The 18,964-nt window shown below is 41.5% G+C and overlaps 1 protein-coding gene across 1 annotated transcript in view; it reads left to right on the forward strand.

Annotated features, from left to right (window-relative positions):
• Positions 1-18,964, forward strand: part of NEB (nebulin) — a 247,820-nt gene that overhangs the window by 124,074 nt on the left and 104,782 nt on the right. Inside the window, exons 63-71 of the mRNA XM_004703932.2 lie at positions 8,490-8,801; positions 10,118-10,321; positions 10,800-10,904; positions 11,930-12,037; positions 13,231-13,542; positions 14,761-14,964; positions 17,119-17,223; positions 17,367-17,474; positions 18,142-18,453. Of these exons, the coding sequence (XP_004703989.1) occupies positions 8,490-8,801; positions 10,118-10,321; positions 10,800-10,904; positions 11,930-12,037; positions 13,231-13,542; positions 14,761-14,964; positions 17,119-17,223; positions 17,367-17,474; positions 18,142-18,453 (1,770 nt within the window). The remainder of the gene's footprint in view (positions 1-8,489; positions 8,802-10,117; positions 10,322-10,799; positions 10,905-11,929; positions 12,038-13,230; positions 13,543-14,760; positions 14,965-17,118; positions 17,224-17,366; positions 17,475-18,141; positions 18,454-18,964) is intronic.

Genomic DNA, 18,964 nt, shown 5'->3' on the forward strand with positions numbered 1-18,964 from the left:
GAGAACTAGAAAGGCGAGGCTCACCACCCATTTATCCCTCCGCCTTTCAATTAGCCCCCCATGTGTTTATCGGCCAGGCTGGCACAATTAACTAACTCAAGTATGCACATACGTTTTTCTTTTCATATTTTATTTTCTTTAATAGTGACAATGTTTAGCCACAAAAAAAAATGATACTTATTGAGTTAGTAAGTTTATTGTGCCAACCTGGCCGATAAACACATGTGGGGCTAATTGAAAGGCGGAGGGATAAATGGCTTGGTGAGTCTCACCTTTCTAGTTCTCGGGTCTCTTGCTTTTTGGTTGCACCAGGGTGCAGCTGTCTTAGCAGCTCCCTGCTCCAGCTTGCAAGGCTGACTTCCTGCAAGACATCCCCAAGAAGAAGGCACATGGACCTACCCTGATGCAGCCCTGGGTGCTGGAGCAGCCAGGTGGAGACCCCTGCCAGTGCTGAGATGCTTACACGTTCACTGACTCGGCTTTCCTCCTGCAGTCGCCATTGCTGTCTCTGTTTTGTGAGATGGAGGAGGACTTTGTGTACTGCTGTTGGACATGTGGGTTAATGTTGGACTTGTGGGTTAATGTTGGACTTGTGGGTTGAGATATTTTCTTGATGCGCACTTAACCTTTACATAAAACTCTCTCATACACGAGTTGATGTGGATTTGTTTCTCCAAAGTACCCAGACTAACACATTATGGTACCTTGGGAGTGGGGTACTGGAGAAATAAATCATTAGATGGAGAGTAGATGTTTGTTTTACCTCTCCCTCATGGTACTTTTTCTTTTTTGTCTAGCCCGAGGTCAGATAAAGCCACACTGTTTACTGGGTTGTTTCTGGGAAGTAGGAAAATAGAAAGTTTGTAAGTCCACTTGCTTCAGCCATTAAAATTTGATCTTTAGATGGGTTTAGGCCATTCCTATAAAAAAACTAAGAAAGATATGCCCCACCCAGTGCTATGGAGTACTCAGGAACCAGTAGTCTTTGTCAGAAGCTGGAAAAAATTTGGAACCATGAAGAAAACTCCCCTCTAGGACTGAATGTTAAAGGGAGCCTGTGAGCAGGCTGAAATGTTTGCTAGGTGACCACCTGGATCTACTTGTTGAGTGGAAGTGGGGGAAATGCAGCAATAAAGAGACAGGTTGAGTTTGGTCAATGACACCTGCGGACTTGGTTTATAGGGGGAATAAAAGGAGAAGACGAGAGCGGGTTGACTGGTCTAAGGTTCATGACCTAGCACGAGGGGGCTAGGCTTGTTGAGTATCGGTGAGAGCCCATGGTCTAACGGCAAGGTGACCAATGGGCACCCTGTGGGGGCTGAGTGAGGCAGCCCACATTGAGTTGACCAGAACCTGACCAGATGGGGATTTTTGAGCCTGTGAACTGGTGCATATTGTTGCTGACTTTATGGATGGCCTGTCGGATTTGACTTTGCTTATGGATGCAGACTTCACAAGATTCCAACTGGAATGAAGACTCTTCGCGCTGAAAAATCTGATTGTCTTCTCTGAGGACTGGGTTGATTTAAGTGGGCAGTATATAAATTGGATACCCAAAATTGGGGTAGATAAAGGCATGAAGTGGTTGGCTTACAAACTTTCATACGTGGGGGAAAAAATTCACAGGATTATAGGGTTAAGGTGTAGGTGTTACTTAATTGCAATTGTAAAGCTAAAGAATTATATACAGGTGCCAGGTTGGCAATGGGTGGATTGAGTTAGTTTATTGTGCCAACCTGGCCGATAAACACATGTGGGGCTAATTGAAAGGCGGAGGGATAAATGGGTGGTGAGCCTCGCCTTTTTAGTTCTCTGGTCTCTTGCTTTGTGGTCGCACCAGGGTGCAGCTGCCTTAGCAGTTCCCTGCTCCAGCTTGCAAGACTGACTTCCTGCAAGACATCCCCAATGAGAAGCCACATGGACCTACCCCGATGCAGCCCTGGGTGCTGGAGCAGCCAGGTGGAGACCCCTGCTAGCACTGAGATGCTTACATGTTCACTGACTGCTTTCTTCCTGCAGTCGGCATTGTTGCCTCTGTTTTGTGAGATGGAGAGGACTTTGTGGGCTGGTGTCGGACATATGGGTTAATGTTGGACTTGTGGGCTTTGGCAGCACTGGGTTGGGATATTTTCTTGATGCGCACTTAACCTTTACATAAAACTCTCTCTTATACATGAGTTGATGTGGATTTGTTTCTCCAAAGTACCCGGACTAATACACTTATGCACAGAGGACAGAGAGTGAGGAGGCTGGCTTTTAACTGTGGAATCGTTTTTTTCCTGTGCATTCCTACTTAAAATAAACTTCATTTTTCTAATATCTTAACCTTAATTTTTTTTTAACAGCGCTTATACACAGAAGCCTGGGACAAAGACAAGACCCAAATCCACATCATGCCTGATACACCAGAAATTATGTTGGCCAGACAAAACAAAATAAATTATAGCGAGGTAAGACCATTTGGGGTTTTTTTTCTTGAATTTTGCCAATGTAGTAATAATACTGAAGCTAAAGTTTAATCCTAATGTGCACCAATAACCTAGTTGGGGTTTTAGTGCCCATTATCTGTCTTGGTTATACATAATACTGTGTATTAAAAATACAAAGATGTCAATAGTTTAAAACAAAAACATCCTATTTTAAGGTGGACAGGGAAAAAACATACAACCAACCATGGATGACTGAGATAGACATTTGACTTTTGAAGCATAAGTTTGGACTACATATGTCCACTTTCATGTGATTTCTCCTGGTTCTTGCTCGTTTTTCATCGTATTAACTACCATTCTGTAAACTTTGAATAACACCAGGGGACCCATCTGAAGTGCTTGTAAGAAGCAGAGAAACGTCATCGTATTGCAAGACACAGTGGACTTGCTCAACAAGGACCATTGAGGTCTAGGCCTGCAGTTGCTGGACATTTCAAGATAAATGAATCCAGCACAAGGCTTGCTGTGAGAACAAGAAGAAAGAAGTGTATGAAGCTGTCACTGCACAGGCGCAAATCTTCCCTTTTTGAAATACTTTTCTTAATGCCTGTGAAAAGTGCAGCTTTTATGTGGGAATAATATATGATACACATAGTGTACAAAATATGTGCTCATCAACTGTTCATGCTATCACCCCACAGTAGGTTGTTCATAATGAAGTTTTAGGGAAGTCAACAGCTCTAGGTGGATTTTTGACTGTGCGGGGAGTCAGGTGTTCAAAGGTCACATGTATTGCCATTTTCATTTCTAAACTAGATTTCACTAACTATCAAATCAGCATTTTCATTCAAAATGTGTTCCACAGGCTCCACGCCCATCTTGAAGTTTCTGTGATGACAAATGGAGCATAAACAACACACAAAACCTCGCACTAAGTAGTTGCGTAGTAAACTTTCTTTCGACCCTTTCCACTCATCATCAGGAAGTTATATTTATGTAGGATGTTCAACAAAATGAGATTTATGTGCAAGAAATCAAATGAGAATTCTTCAGTTCATAATTTCCGGAGGTCAATAAATGTGGTTCCTTCATGCACTGCAGGCAGCCTCGGTCAGTGCATCATCTTTGCAGCTTTGCGATCCCCCTGCAGAAACACTTGTTTGCCCATTTGCCCCAAAGTTAAGTGTGTATCTGGTTTGCTGCAGAAGGCGATTGTTCTCTTACACGGGTGCGTGTCTTCATTTAAAAAGGAAAACATGGGGGGATCATAAGGACTGGTTTTCCTTCACGTTGAGACAGAAAATTTAAGTATTCATTTTCATGCCTTACCATCTCTGTCCTTTTCTCCATATTAGTTAGGCTTGCTGTAATGAAGTTGGCCTACAGGGGAAGCTTGGTAATATCAATAACCATGACAAGTGGAATGAAAAGGGTATAATTTCCCTTTCTCCAGGATTATAAAACAGACCCAGGGACAAGCCTGATCACAAATATTCGATTGGCCTCGGCTCCATGCATTTTTGAAGGCGCCATAGGGGAAGCTCTTGGTCACAGAGCTTCTCTGTGGGATTAGCTTCTCCCGGGAGGCCCATCCCACCCAGGTGCACTGCGCTCCTTTCTGCGGCAGACTGTGATAAAGCTTTTAAGCCACTCTCTTTTGTTAAATTAGGTCAGATTATGAAATATTGTTACATTTGGTCAGAAGGATCAGAGAAGAAAATGGACTTTTTATTTACTTGTTTAATTCTAACCATTTTGGTTGGATTTACTTTCTTTTAAAATGGCCTAGGAGCTATCTTCTGAAAACTTGATTTCAGAATGCTCTGTTTGAATCTCTTCTTAGCCCATTACCGGTGGTTTTTTCATTCCGTACTGTCGCATTGTAGTGATCCATATGTTAAGCGCATACTAAGATCCCATAAGATAGTTCAAAAGTAAGCATCTCTGTCACATATTAAAACCTAGATCCTCTTCCAACAGTCTTTATTTAGTCTAAATTGTGAATAGGGCATAAAGGTGAAACAATTTATTTTAAGTACTTTTGGCACACTTCTAAAGAATTTCCTTACATTTAAGATTTCTCTACATAGCCTCAACAGTAGAGAGTATGCTGAACAGCATAAATTAGAAATAAAATTTAAAGCCATCATTTCCTCCCAAAAGCCGTAAGTGGCTTCTAAATTCTCTCCCACAACCATTCTCTGGTACTGTGCCTGCTTGCACCACTTCAATAATTTTTTTACAGAGGAAGAGAAATTTGAAGTTAAAGATGAAGTGATTCAATCACAAACTGATTGCAGGGCTCCCAGGTGGCATAGTGGGCTATGCATTGGGCTGCTAATCCCAAGATCCGCAGTTTGAAACCAGCAGTCTCTCCATGGAAGAATGATGAAGCTTTCTATCCCATAATGATCTAGAGTGTTGGAAAGCCACGGGGGCATGTTACTATGGGTTGGAATTGACTCCTTGTCTGTAAGTTTGGTTTAGTTGTTGTTTACCTGTTCGGGAGTGTAAAGATGAAGTCCCTTGAGGTTACAAGATTTTCCAAAGGGTATTCTTCCAGAATGGATTCTTTTGAACAGATTTACATAGCTTCAACTTGTTTATGTGCTCTTTTCTAAAAATTCTCCCTGAGAATTCCCATGCGGTTCAAGTTACGGGCCATTTCTTCCCTGAAAATCACTCTTCCTTTACTTCAAAAAGGAAGACAGAGCAAAGGAAAAGCTTTGAATAGTCACTCTATAATAGAATATATATCTATATATAATTCTAGTCAATTTTGACTTATAGCCAACCTATAAGGCAGAGTAGAATTGCTCCATAGATGTTCTGAGCTTGTAAATCCCTCCAGAAGCACAGGGTGATTTAGAACCACCAACCTTTCAGTTAGCAGTCCAATGCGAATTTAACAAATGTGGCACCAAAAGCCCTTCTATTAGATAATAGCATTGTATTAATACTATTTTCCTGAGCTTAATACATTTAGTATGGTTGCAAAGCTACCCCTCTTCCTAGGCGATACATGCTGAAATATTTGAGGGTGAAAGTGATGCCTACAATTTACTCTTAGTTGGTTCAACAACTGGAAACAATAACATCAGTAAGAAGAAGCAGAATGCACATGTACACACACACGAAGCAACAGATCAGACAGTACGGCAATGATGGAAGGAATGTTAATAATTAGTGATCTGAACTGAAGGGTGACTAGGTGCTCATCATACTATTTTTGTAACTCATCTCTGGGCATGTAAGTTTTAAAATAAACACTTTAAATTATAAAAAGATATGAAAATATTTGAATAAATAGTACATAAACATTTTATTAAAAATGAAAAGGAAGGAAGGTCCATCTACCCCAGCAGCATGTCTGGAGCATTAAACAAACAAGTAAACCTCTGCCAGACATAGTTAAAGTCATCAGTGTCCACCAAACCTTTTTTAATGAAGGCAAAATGAAAGTAATGAATTCCTATACATTACAAAAGTCTCATTAAAAGATCCAGTAATTTTTACTTTTTTATCTTTAAAACTGCCCAGCTACCATTAATGAACATTTTGATAAAAGAATCCATGGGAGAATGTTGATTAAAAGGGAAGGAAATGTGGAACAGAATTTTAAAATCTCATGGACTCAAGACTTCCCAGAATCATGAAGCTTGGATCAACTCCTGAACCTGTTGCCCTGTGATCATCTTTAAACCTTAAACAAACAAAGTTCATGAAGTTGTCTTAAAACCAGGATTTAGCTTAAATAGTAATTATATATATATATATACATATATATATATATATAATACACACACACACACACACCTTGAGTGTTATTATTTTAAGAGCTATCTATCTGGGATTGACTTGGCAGCAGCAACTTGCAAGATTACATAGGACCTTTCTAGGGCAGTGAATTTTGTTAATATAGGTACTCACTCTCAAAGAAAAAGTAGGCTGAGAATGGTGACACAGCTTGAAGAACGTAATCAAAGTCACTAAATAGTACAGGTGGAAACTGCTGAATTGGTAAGTGACTTGTGTGTACATCCTCAATAACAATAAATACAATTTTATAAATATTTCTCAAGGTGTATGTTTATTTTGTTAAATATATTGAATCTCGAGATGAATAGTAATGATAGTTATTTTTAAATCTACATTGTCGAGAATGCAGAGTTGGTCAAAATTTTCAAGAGCTCACAGGGCTGCAAACCCCTGGCATCAATGATTTGTTCAACGCAGCAGTTCTCAAACTCTGCTCTGATAGGACCCTTGCTCCAGTTTTGCTGTGCTTTGGTTCTGACCACAGAAACTGAACCATGGTGAGGTTTTCCTCAGGACACACACACACACACACACACACACACACACACACAAAATGGTATATTGAGTTATTGTGCTCCCACACATAAATATGTCGTAATTTTTTGGTATTTTCTATATCACCCCTACATCCTCCAGCAATTTCCAGCAGTTTACAAAATCAATAAATGAAGAGAATACAATACTAGCAGGATGATTTGAGAGTTATTTATTTCATGTGTTAAATCTACAAGGAATTGTGCTGAGAGAATTATGGTGTTAAGACCTGCTGAATTTGACATTTTGATTTAAATAAAAAGTTTAAATAAATAGAATGCGATACACTTTTTTTTAATTTAAGACTGAATATACTAAAGTAGTTCTGCAATCCAAATAGTTTTCCTTTGACCAAAAATGCATTTGTAGAATGAGTGTATCGAGTGCTAGGTCTAAGAGCCACTGTTTCTTTTCTCAGAGCCTCTATCGCCAAGCCATGGAAGAAGCCAAGAAAGAAGGTTATGATTTGAGAAGTGACGCCATTCCAATTGTGGCTGCGAAGGCCTCCCGGGATATTGCCAGTGATGTAAGAGCTAATCAAATCCTAAATACTTGTTACCATCAGGCCAGTCCTCTGCATAAAAATCACATTACTAGAATATAGGTGGATCTGACTTTAATCATTACCATTGTATCTCCCTTCATTGCATAAGCAAAGAAACCGAGACTCTGGGTCAGTGTGTAGATGCCTTGCCTCAAATCACTGCATCATAGGCTGAAGCCTAGGAAGGACTGCTGTTCCCTTGACGCTCGCCTTTTGGTCTTTACTCGCCAAGAGGGAGCACCTTGATTAAAGTCATATGAACACATGTGGGGCCCTGATGAAGCCTCGTGAGCTTGTCTCATGATAACACTCAAAGCATACAGTCCAGGAAAGTAATGAAACAAGCCTTCTGAAATGCTCCTCCATCATTGGAAGAAGGACATATAATAGACAAAGGCTAAAAGGCTCCTTGCTATGGGGCCCACAAAAGTAATACGTCCTTGCCTTAAAAACAAAGACATCCAATTCCTAGACAATGTAAACATTAATCTGAGAGTGGCAAATTTGCCTGTTTTTTTTTTTTGTTTGTTTCTGATTCTTTTTTTTTTTTTTTTAACATTTTATTAGGGGCTCATACAACTGTTATCCCAATCCATACACACATCAATTGTGTAAAGCGCATTTGTACATCGTTTCTCAAAACATTTTCTCTCCATTTAAACCCCCGACATTAGGTCCTCATTTTTCCCCTCCCTCCCCAAATTTGCCTGTTTTACAAGTACGTTTCTCAGATAATTGCAGAGGTGAGATTATTTCTCAGAATGCCCGTGGAAAAGAAAAGGCATTAACTGGGTACACTTATCCCTCGGGGGTGTTGTCAGCTGGGTTCGCACAGAGGATGGATTCTTGAGACATTCTCGTGGTTTACCACAGACATTGAGTTCACTCTATCCAGATGCACTTTTTAACCACTTTTTGTTAATATGTAATTCTCTAGCATAATATAAAAGCATCTTTTGGGAGGTACCATGTGGTAATGTGCATATTAGCAAAACACTTCTCTTTTTAGTAGTAAGTGTGTATCAGTGGATTGCATGACAACAGCAAGTTTTATGAAACACCCTTTTTGTCTTAAATATTTTGTAGAAAGATTTCACCAAGGAAAGACTAGCGAGGAACATTCCATGGTCCTCCCTCCCCACTTACTGAATTATTTTTTCCAGTACAAATACAAAGAAGCTTATCGTAAGCAACTGGGCCACCACATTGGCGCCCGGGCCGTGCATGATGACCCCAAGATAATGTGGTCCCTCCACATTGCCAAAGTGCAGAGTGACCGTGAGTATAAGAAGGAATTTGAGAAATATAAGACAAGGTACAGCAGCCCAGTGGACATGCTCGGTATCGTGTTAGCCAAAAAATGTCAAACCTTGGTCAGCGACGTGGACTACAAGCATCCCCTGCATGAGTGGACCTGCCTGCCCGACCAGAATGACGTCATTCAGGCGCGGAAAGCCTATGATCTCCAGAGTGACGTGAGTGTCCATGGGGCTGCTTTTGCATGTTACGCACAGAGAGGAGACATGACCATGTTGAAACTAGTGCCATGTCTTTATTTGTATTATTTTTAAGTAATCTGTAATTGAATAGTTGAAAATTATTTCCCATTGGAAACACAGCAGTCTTTTTCTATTTGCTTTCTTCCCCCAGAAATTATAGGTAAAGAGGGATAAAAAGTACCGATTATCTGATACACAAGTATATATCTTCCTGTAGTCCCTGGGTGGTGAAAATTTTTAACATTACCAAAATGTGGTGGTTCAACTTTACCCAGAGTTCCACAGACAAGGGATCTGGCAATCTACTTCCAACAAGCCAGATATTAAAAACACTGGAGCACAGTTGAGTTTTGTTGCGGTTTTTGTTGTGGTTTTTAATAAATCTTCCTAAACTTCAGGTATCTGTTCTCTGAGTTACAGGAAACATTGTCTTTTAAAAAGTACTCAAAAAAAAATGTACTCCATAGCTTTTTGTTAAAGGGGCAGAAAATGAGTGTTGGCAGTGGAGGGAAGTCTTGTTGTTGTTGTTGTTAGGTGCTGTCAGGTCTATTTTCAACTTCTAGCATGAGGTTTTCTAGGTTGTGATCTTGATCACAGTAGACCACCAGGTCTTTCTCCTGTGGGGCAGCGTGGTGGGTTTGATCACAGTGAGCATGTTTTAGTGAGAAACTGGGAGTAAGTTCTACTCCCGTAGAGAGTCACAGTCTCAGAAACTCACAGCAGGCAGTTCGCCCCGTCCTAGGAGGTCGTTAGGAGTTGGAGTCAACTCAATGGTCTTGAGTTTGGCCTGAAAATCCTATGGAGCACAATTCTACTCTGACAGATGGGGTCGCAGTGAGCCAGCGTCGTCTTGACCATGACTACCTTTGCCGTTACTGGAAGTACATGAAAGGAGGGATACATTATGTTTACACTGCTGCCTTTCTTTCATACACTTGATACGCTGGGATTTTGAGGACCCCCGCTGGAGCTTATGTGGCGCCCAGAGTAGGGGTCTACGTGTGTGGTCCTGCTCGGAACTGCTTTCTAAGGTTGAGAAACGCTGCCCCTGTGTCACCAGTGTGTCATATCCTTAAGGACTTGTACTTTTTAAAAAAGTTTTCATTCTTAGTACAACCTTCTGTACCAAGAGCTGCTCAGTGTTCCATCATGTTTATGAAGTATTGCATGATTAACTTTATGCTCCTAACGTCACCTGTTCTCCAAGACATTGTGTTCATCTGAAATGGTCCCCTCTGTGACCATGTTTGTGGAACTGATGAACAAATGGGATCTTCTCTGTTGACTTGCAGAATTTGTATAAGGCAGACCTGGAATGGATGAAGGGCATTGGCTGGGTTCCTATTGGTTCCTTGGAAGTTGTGAAAGCCAAGAGGGCCACAGAGATACTGAGTGATAATATCTACCGTCAACGACCAGACAAACTCAAGTTCACAAGTATAACGGACTCTCCAGAGCAGGTGCTGGCCAAGAACAATGCTATCACCATGAATAAGGTGAGTCCTCTGTCCTCGTCAGGAGATTCAGGCATCCATCCAGGAAGAAAATGGTACTACAGTTTAAAGCTTGCTATAAAATTTGCCATACATTTTAAAATGCGTTTTTATAATACTGCCATTACGTAATAATATTTATAATAGCACAGTGACTTAGTGATCTTTCCAAACAGTAAACTGGTGGTGAGATTACTATGTGCTGTAGTTATTCAATTATTTCACAATACTTTCCTAGCTAGATATCACACACTGCAACCCAGGTATGCTTTTCAAACCTGCTAACTTTTTTAATAGAAACAGTAGTGAAATAGTGTGCTAAATATTAACTCCTGGGAGTAGTAATGCATCTTAGATCGTTTTATGTCGACAAAGAGAAGTGACTGACGTTTAAACCACAGAAGTAAAATATCTGCAAACAACACAACAATCTTCCTCTGCTCTTTTCTTAGCGCTTATATACCCTCTGCTCTTTTTTTAGCGCTTATACACTGAAGCCTGGGACAATGACAAGAAATCAATTCATGTCATGCCTGATACACCAGAAATCATGCTAGCCAAACTCAACCGAATCAACTACAGTGAGGTGAGTAAATTCATTTTGCAAAGAACAGAAAGGCCAAAATGAACTACTGTCAGTAACTGTTTTTGAAGTGAAATGTATGAAGGCATGCATCGCACATGCTCCAAACTAACACTGTCAGAGAGAGCGCGCAGCCCCGACAATTGCCCTTTAGACTATGGGGCAGGTCCAGAAGTCTGCCGGTCTCTATAGTCGAGAGCTCCGAGACTGGAATGTGTAAGGAGAAATGTGATCAACCTGATACTCTGGAAGTCTCTCTTGATGTGGGTATTGCGTCTATTTCCTTGATGCAACAACTTTAACCATTAATAACAACCATTAAGATGGTGGTTATTAAAATTAAAATCCAAATAATAGCATCCATTAAACGCCTCATAAATATGGTTCTGTGTCTCTACTCCGCCCCCTCTGCCCCCTCCTCCCACCCCTCCTCCCTCCATCATTTCCTGGTCATGAACCAGGCCCTGAGCTGAAACTCACTGTGGCATTGGGCCCTGTGGTATCCTGATGCTTTAAGATGCTCTGGTTACCATTTATTTGAAAGAATTTTTTAGGCATCTTTATCAGGACCCACATTTTCCTTAGAAAAATGACTTCTAAAGCCAAGTCTACAACGAAAGGAGGAAGAAATAAGGGCAGTACAGTGAGTTTTGAATAAAACCGGAGTTCCTCTTTAAAGACTCTTTGAAAGAGTCTTTCTCCTTCTTTAGTAGTAAGATGGCCCTTCTTTTACAGTATGATGGTGAGAGAGAGCCTTTGTTTGCTACGTGTTCTTTTCTGACAAAATAAAATGTTGACAACCAAATACTGAATTCCTTCCATGTCTCAAATCGATCAGCTGAGCAGATTCCAAAGTTGAGGCCGTGTGCCTGGATTACCATGAGCACCTATGAGCGAACGCGATCAACAAACCCACTCTCACATTTGACCGGGTGGATCATTCCTGCAATGTCGGATGGAGAAAGTTTAAGAGTAGCGATTTTCTTCTTTTATGAAAGGAGTAATGATTGCGACTCTCTTTCCTCCAGAGACTCTATAAACTGGCCCTGGAGGAGTCCAAGAAGGAAGGGTGTGACTTGCGTTTGGACGCCATCCCAATCCAAGCAGCCAAGGCTTCCAGAGAGATCGCCAGTGACGTAAGTGGATGGTTTTGTGCGGGGCGTTTCAAAGGTGTTGACAAATGGCATGTTCTAGAGTTTTTCTTGCCAGAACTTTAGTCATTTCTATCCATTTCCATTTCCTTTCATCATTCCCATGTATACAAAGTTGCAGATGAAATAATAGTACAAAACACTAAATTTTAAAATTATTTTTAAAAATATGTTTGAGATGAAGTTGTCCCTGAGAACTCCAAGGCCACTTCAGTTTTACTTTTACCTTTTTTTTTTTTCAGCCACTCAGACCAATATTTAGATCTGACGTGGAAGGAATCTGACGGAAGGATTCTTTTTATGGCTGTGAGCCTTCACTTTCATTTCATTTATTTATTTAGGTTTCTGAGGAAGCATGTTCTATATGGTTGGACAGTCCATCTTAACAATTGAAATCCAAGTAATAATATCCATTAAACTCCTCAGAAATATGGACCTGTCCCCGCTACCTGCTTCCATCCTTCCTTCGGCCCTCCCTAATTTCCTGTTCCTCCGGTCTCTCAGCCCCACCCCTCCCTCGTCCCTGGCCTCCTAGTAGTCTTATCATTTGATGTGAAAACCAATTTTTTTCTTGGTTTATTCTTATAACAATGATGTCATGAAATATGCCAAAAATTCTTAAAATTTTCAAGTAGACAAAGTCTTCAGCCCAATAGATAACTCATACTGAAAGTTCAAGGGCATTGAAAAGTTAATAACGGAGTGGCCCTAAACTAAATGGTCATTGATATAAATACATATTTAGATCATATTTAACTCAGCCTGGGAATTCACAATACATTCTAATAACAAAGGATGCAGTTTTAAAATACTCTTATTATCAAAACATTGTTTAGCAAAGAAAAGGCCATGTCTTTTAAATTCATAAATACTCAGGGTGTTTGTTTTATATTTACTTAAGCAAGCAAATATAAACCAGGAAATATTGCTTAATACTAAGAGAAAAAATATTAGGAGCCAGTAGCTCTGTATTCAGTCTCAGCCCAGCTACCAACTTGTGATGTGACCTTGAACAAATCACTTAACTTCAGCTTCCTATTTCATAAAGTGTGGTTCATAAAATTACCTTCCCTCACAAGAATGGTGGAGAAACAAAAAGAAACAATGTGTGAAACTATGAAGTGTTCTCTACATAAGGTGTCTTAATCATCAGACTTACACCCACTTCATATTTTCAGTACAAGTACAAGGAAGGCTATCGCAAGCAGCTCGGCCACCACATTGGGGCCCGGAACATCCAGGACGACCCCAAGATTATGTGGTCCATGCATGCAGCCAAGATCCAGAGTGACCGGGAGTACAAGAAGGACTTTGAGAAGTGGAAGACCAAGTACTCCAGCCCAGTGGACATGCTGGGGGTGGTGCTGGCCAAGAAGTGCCAGATTCTTGTTAGCGACATCGACTACAAGCATCCCATCCATGAGTGGACCTGCCTGCCTGACCAGAATGATGTCATCCACGCTCGGAAGGCCTATGACCTCCAGAGTGATGTGAGTGGGTTGATTGTTCTTCAGCCATGTGTCTGTCTGATGGTGTAAAATAAGGTCTCCAGTCTTTTTGTGCCTTGGAAGAAGAATAAGATGAATAGGAGCAATAAGCTGAGTTTGTATGCTTTAAGCTAGAAGCAGTGGGGTCAACTAGGGTTGGCGTCACCCCATCTACCTCCATGGACCTCCTCCCATTCCAGCATCCTATGTCATTTTCATTACAAATTTTAATCATAGAACGATATGTGATAAATATAACTGTAAATGACTTAGGTATAACATTTTATAAATTGTATGAATACTGACAACCAAACCTTATTGCAAAATCTTTCTACATTGAAAGACAACATCATTTGTTACGTTATTAGTAATTGAGCACAAGCTATTAAATTTTTTTCCTTTTACTTTAATTACTACTTTATTCTCAAAAATGTTATGAATGTACATTCACAGTTATTACCCGCCCCAATTATCTGGAGCTAAGGCACCAGAAAATTTGACAAGAATCAGTGATGATAAAAGCACAGCCAGCACTGGAAACAACCCTGGATTCTTGCAGTGTGTGTAGGTGAAACTGCGTGATTTGAAATGTCGTTATAATTGGGTTATAATGGCAGCTCTAAGCTTAGTGCTTTAGAAAGTTCAAAAAGTCAATTGGCATAGTGTTTCAGCCTTGTAGGTTTATCGATACATGTAAGCTAGACTTGCAAAAATGCTTTTGTTATTATAATTAGATACAGGGCTATTTTTATTTAAAATATTGCATTTCTGTAGCTCTGCCCACAATCTATTTTGAAAAGATTTCCCAAGGGCAGAGGGGAACACACTAATTCAACTTGTGGTCAGGAAGGCATGCTCATCTTTTCGTTTGTCACATGACAAGCTGTGAAAGGCACTGCCCAAAGAGATTGGAACCAAATGAGTCCAACCCAAATGTTAATCCCGCACAGCACGGGGTGATCAACCAACCCCAAGAATAGACACTTGGTTTCAGGAGGCGGGCTGTGATTGCCCTAACATGATGAGATCTTACTGGAATCGTATATTAATAGAGGGAATTTATTGATCTGTGCTAAGCTAAACTAAAGCAACCCTATGGGCTGACCCCAAAATTTACACAAATGAGGTTCAGAATTCACTCATCTGTAGATGTTCCATCAAAATCAGGTACCAGGTTGTCTAGGTCATTTCTGAAAGCCTTTGACATCATCTCATTTTCAGGCTATTTATAAGGCTGATCTTGAGTGGCTGAGAGGCATCGGATGGGTTCCCATTGGCTCTGTCGAGGTTGAGAAGGTGAAGCGAGCTGGAGAAATCCTGAGTGACAGGAAGTACCGACAGCCTGCAGACCAGCTCAAGTTCACATGCATTACAGACACTCCAGAAATTGTCCTGGCAAAGGCCAATGCCCTGACGATGAGCAAGGTGAGTCCCCAGTTGCTTGCCATTGCCCAGTTCCATGTCCCCCGGATGTTAAAGGTTCCTCAGAATCCCATTGCTGTTGAAGGGATTCCATTTCCTGCTGACTCAATGGAACAGAGTGGAAATGCTCCTTCGGGCATCCGAGATTGTAACTCTTCCCTGAGACAGACGGCTTCATCTCTCTCCCAGAGTGGCTGGTGGGCTCTTAACTGCCGACCTTTCCATTCGTAGCTTCATGCTGTGTGCACGGTCCTCCTAGAAGAGAGTCAGTGGGCCGTCTTCTCATGCCAGCCTTCCACAAAGCGTCTGCTTGCATTCTAATTGCCCCTTTATGCTTCTCTACATGCATAAATGTAGCACGGGGTGGGTAAGGTGCACAAACTTCCCAGTAGTGACCTCCTCTTCTGTTCGTTCTCCCAGGCAGTGCAGACTCGGGCCATTGGGTCTCTCTGTCCACCCAGTAAAGAATATAGAGCCATTTTTCATTTCACTCTGATGCCAGGAAACTGCGTTTCCTGGCAATATGATGTAGTGAACAATTGCAATCACTTGGGATGCTCTCCCCCGCTTAGATTGCTGAAATCCGCTTTTGAAAAGGAGATTCTATGGCTGCTTTTGGTTCCTTCACCCAAGAAAAATGATCACTGTTCCCTCCAGCATTCTATCAATTTGTTTACTGATAATGGGCTAATTCTTTATTCAATGAGCAGGCCCTTATTATGCATGTTCTAACATTTCATTGAATTTAACTGAACTCTTGCCACACCTGCAAGGAAGTCTTCCAAGCACTTGCAAGTGCTTAGTGCAGAATAAGAACCAGATCTGAGATAACAAACTCCATAGAGTTTGGCATATACTCTTCTGCTAACTTTATATTATACCACACAGTAGCGATAAGAACAATAGGAAGCACATCGAATAGGTGAGTGCCTACTATGCATTGAAACTGACTCTATGGGACCTAGCAACACCAACACTGTGACACAGACATCTATTCTACATTGTGATTGCTAATCTTCCAAAACTACCCCACAAGAAAGATAGGGATATCTCCCTGGTAGAGATGAGGGATATGAAGAGGAAGTGCTCTTCTCAAGAGCATGTAGCCTTGAAACAGTGGAGTTGGGTTTGAATGTGGGATTAAATGTGAAGTCTAGCGTTATCTACTAAACTATAGTTATGTAACCGTGCTTCTTTTTTAGAAAGCCTTTTTAAGCTATAAATTCACTGAGTGAGAAGGACCACTGAGATGATTAGCTACAACACTGCTATCAAAGCGAAACCAACCTCACTGCCATTTAGTCAGTTCTGACTCACCATGACCCTGTAAGACAGGATAGAGCTGCCCCTGTGGGTTTCCAAGGCTACAGCTCTTTACAGGAATAGAAATCCCCATCTTTCTCCTGTGGACTGGCTGGTGGTTTCGAACTGCTCACCTTGTGGTTGGCAGTCCAATGTGTAACCACTACACCACCAGGGCTCTACCGCTATACAGATTTTAAAATAGACTTGTTTTACTCTCACCTTCAAATAGCCTAGAAATGAGCAGTTTTGCAATTAAATGTAAGTATATGGGTTTAGTTGGATTCGAGGATGTATTAGTCCTCGAATCAAATCTTTGGAGAAACAAATCCACAGAAACTCATGTATAAGAGAGAGTTTTATATACACGTTAAGTGTTGCATCAAGAAAACATCCTAACCCAGTAAGTCCAAAATTAACCCATATGTCGAACACAATCCACCAAGTCCTCCTCCATCTCACAAAGCAGATGCGATGATGCCGACTGCAGGAGGAAAGCCGAGTCAGTGAATGTGTAAGCATCTCAGCGCTGGCAGGGATCTCCACACGGGTGCTCCAGCACCCGTGGCTGCATCGGGGTAGGCCCATGCAGCTTCTCCTTGGGGATGTCTTGCAGGAAGTCAGCCTTGCAAGCTGAAGCAGGGAACTGCTGAGGCAACTGCACCCACCCTAGTCCGACCATCACAAAGCAAGAGACCTGAGAACTCGAAATGCGAGACTCACCAAGCCATTTATCCTTCCACCCTTCAATTAACCCTACATGTGTTTATCGGCCAGGTTGGCACAATAAACTAACTAACTCAGAATGACTGTACATATTGTTGGTTTTAATAAAGGGGTTTCCCTCTCCTGCAGCACTTATATACAGAAGCCTGGGATACCGACAAAACCTCCATCCACGTGATGCCAGACACTCCTGAAATCATGCTGGCCAAGAGCAATTCTCTCAATGTCAGCAACGTAAGTGATTTCCTCCTCCTTGTCCAGATCTTTCTAGAAGTAGCTGAAACATTTTGTTCTGCCTTAGCGATCCTCTCCTTGCAATTGGCTACGTTAGCTTTCTAAAATGCCTTCATCTCTGTTGTGTGTTATCCTCTTCCCAGAAACTTTACACTAAGGGATGGGATGAATCAAAGATGAAAGACTATGACCTGAGAGCCGATGCTATTTCCATCAAAAGTGCCAAGGCCTCCAGGGACATCGCCAGTGATGTGAGTAGCTTCCGAGTGACTCCCCGTGGCCCTCACAGTGGTCCACAACCCACACCATTACTGGGGCCCCGCCTTTGTAAGCGCTCCCCGTTTATTCCTCAGCTCTACTTTCCACCCCTTCCCAACCCATTTTTCTTTGTTGTCATTTAAAAAAGGGAAAACTTCGCTGCTGACTCATAGCGACCCTATACGACAGAGTGGCACTGCCCCTGTGCGTTTCCGAGGCTGTCACGGGAGAACGTCTCATCTTGGAGATGAAAATTCAGCCTTTCCGTTGTGGTTAGAGTGACTGCACCAGGGGCTTCTGCCAGTGACGCTGCTCGACTGCACTGCATTTCCTTCTATGGAAGCACCAAATGTTTATTTTAGTCTGCAGCTTTCTTTCTTTCCTTTTTATTAGTTGGGAATGAATGCGTCTATCAGTCCATATTTCAATTACATCCAGTACAATTATACAATGGACACCATAATCAGTTTCCAAACAGTCTTTTTTCGACCCAAACTCCTTGACTTTGTCAGCACTAAGTGTTTTTAAATGGCTGAGATGCGAAAATGTCTGCGATATGAAATTCTCGTCCATGTATGTGTGGACGTGCATGCTGTCTGTGATTGTCAGCTGTGTGTGACCCTACAGCCGATTTCTAAACATCGATTTCTGGCATTTTAGTACAAATACAAAGAAGCCTATGAGAAGCAGAGAGGCCACCACATCGGCGCGCAGAGTGTGGAAGACGACCCCAAGATTATGTGTGCCATCCATGCAGGGAAGATTCAGAGTGAAAGGGAGTACAAGAAGGATTTCCAGAAGTGGAAGACCAAGTACAGTAGCCCAGTGGACATGCTGGGCATCTTGCTGGCCAAGAAATGCCAGATTCTGGTCAGTGACATAGATTATCGGAACTACCTGCACAACTGGACGTGCCTGCCTGATCAGAATGACGTTATCCAAGCCAAGAAGGCCTACGAGCTACAGAGTGATGTATGCAACCATTTGAGTCCTGGCACTCTGGGAAGGGGGGAATGGAAGGACCGGATTTGTTATTTGTCCCGGCCGTGCCTCTGTGGATAGGTCCATAGGTTGTGTACTGTGTAACACCATGGGGCACCATTCTTCTTGTCTAGCCCGTATTTAGGAGTTATGTCATGCACAGCAAGAGAGAGACAAAGAACCCTGGTTTGGGCAAGTATTTTATTCCGGCCTTAGATGACAGATTGTTTTCATAGGCTATTTTATTCTTGCTAGAAAGGGAAAAAAAGCTTCAGACAAGCAGCACCCATCTGATTAAAATAATACTCATAATAGCCACCATTATCTTAGATTTAAAACACTAACCAGGATTTCCTTGGATCAATAATTCAGGAGTTCAAATAGAATGATATTCAGCCAACTTGTTCTTTCTTAACTTTCAGTGATGTAATTTTTATAGCTATCAACTAGTTATCATGGAATTCAGTATTATAATCATTTTATTATTATTGATGGGTAGTTG

The sequence above is a fragment of the Echinops telfairi genome, unplaced genomic scaffold (assembly GCF_000313985.2).
Source record: "Echinops telfairi isolate 266 unplaced genomic scaffold, ASM31398v2 ScPeMD7_4;HRSCAF=17, whole genome shotgun sequence".
Lineage (NCBI taxonomy): Eukaryota > Metazoa > Chordata > Mammalia > Afrosoricida > Tenrecidae > Echinops > Echinops telfairi.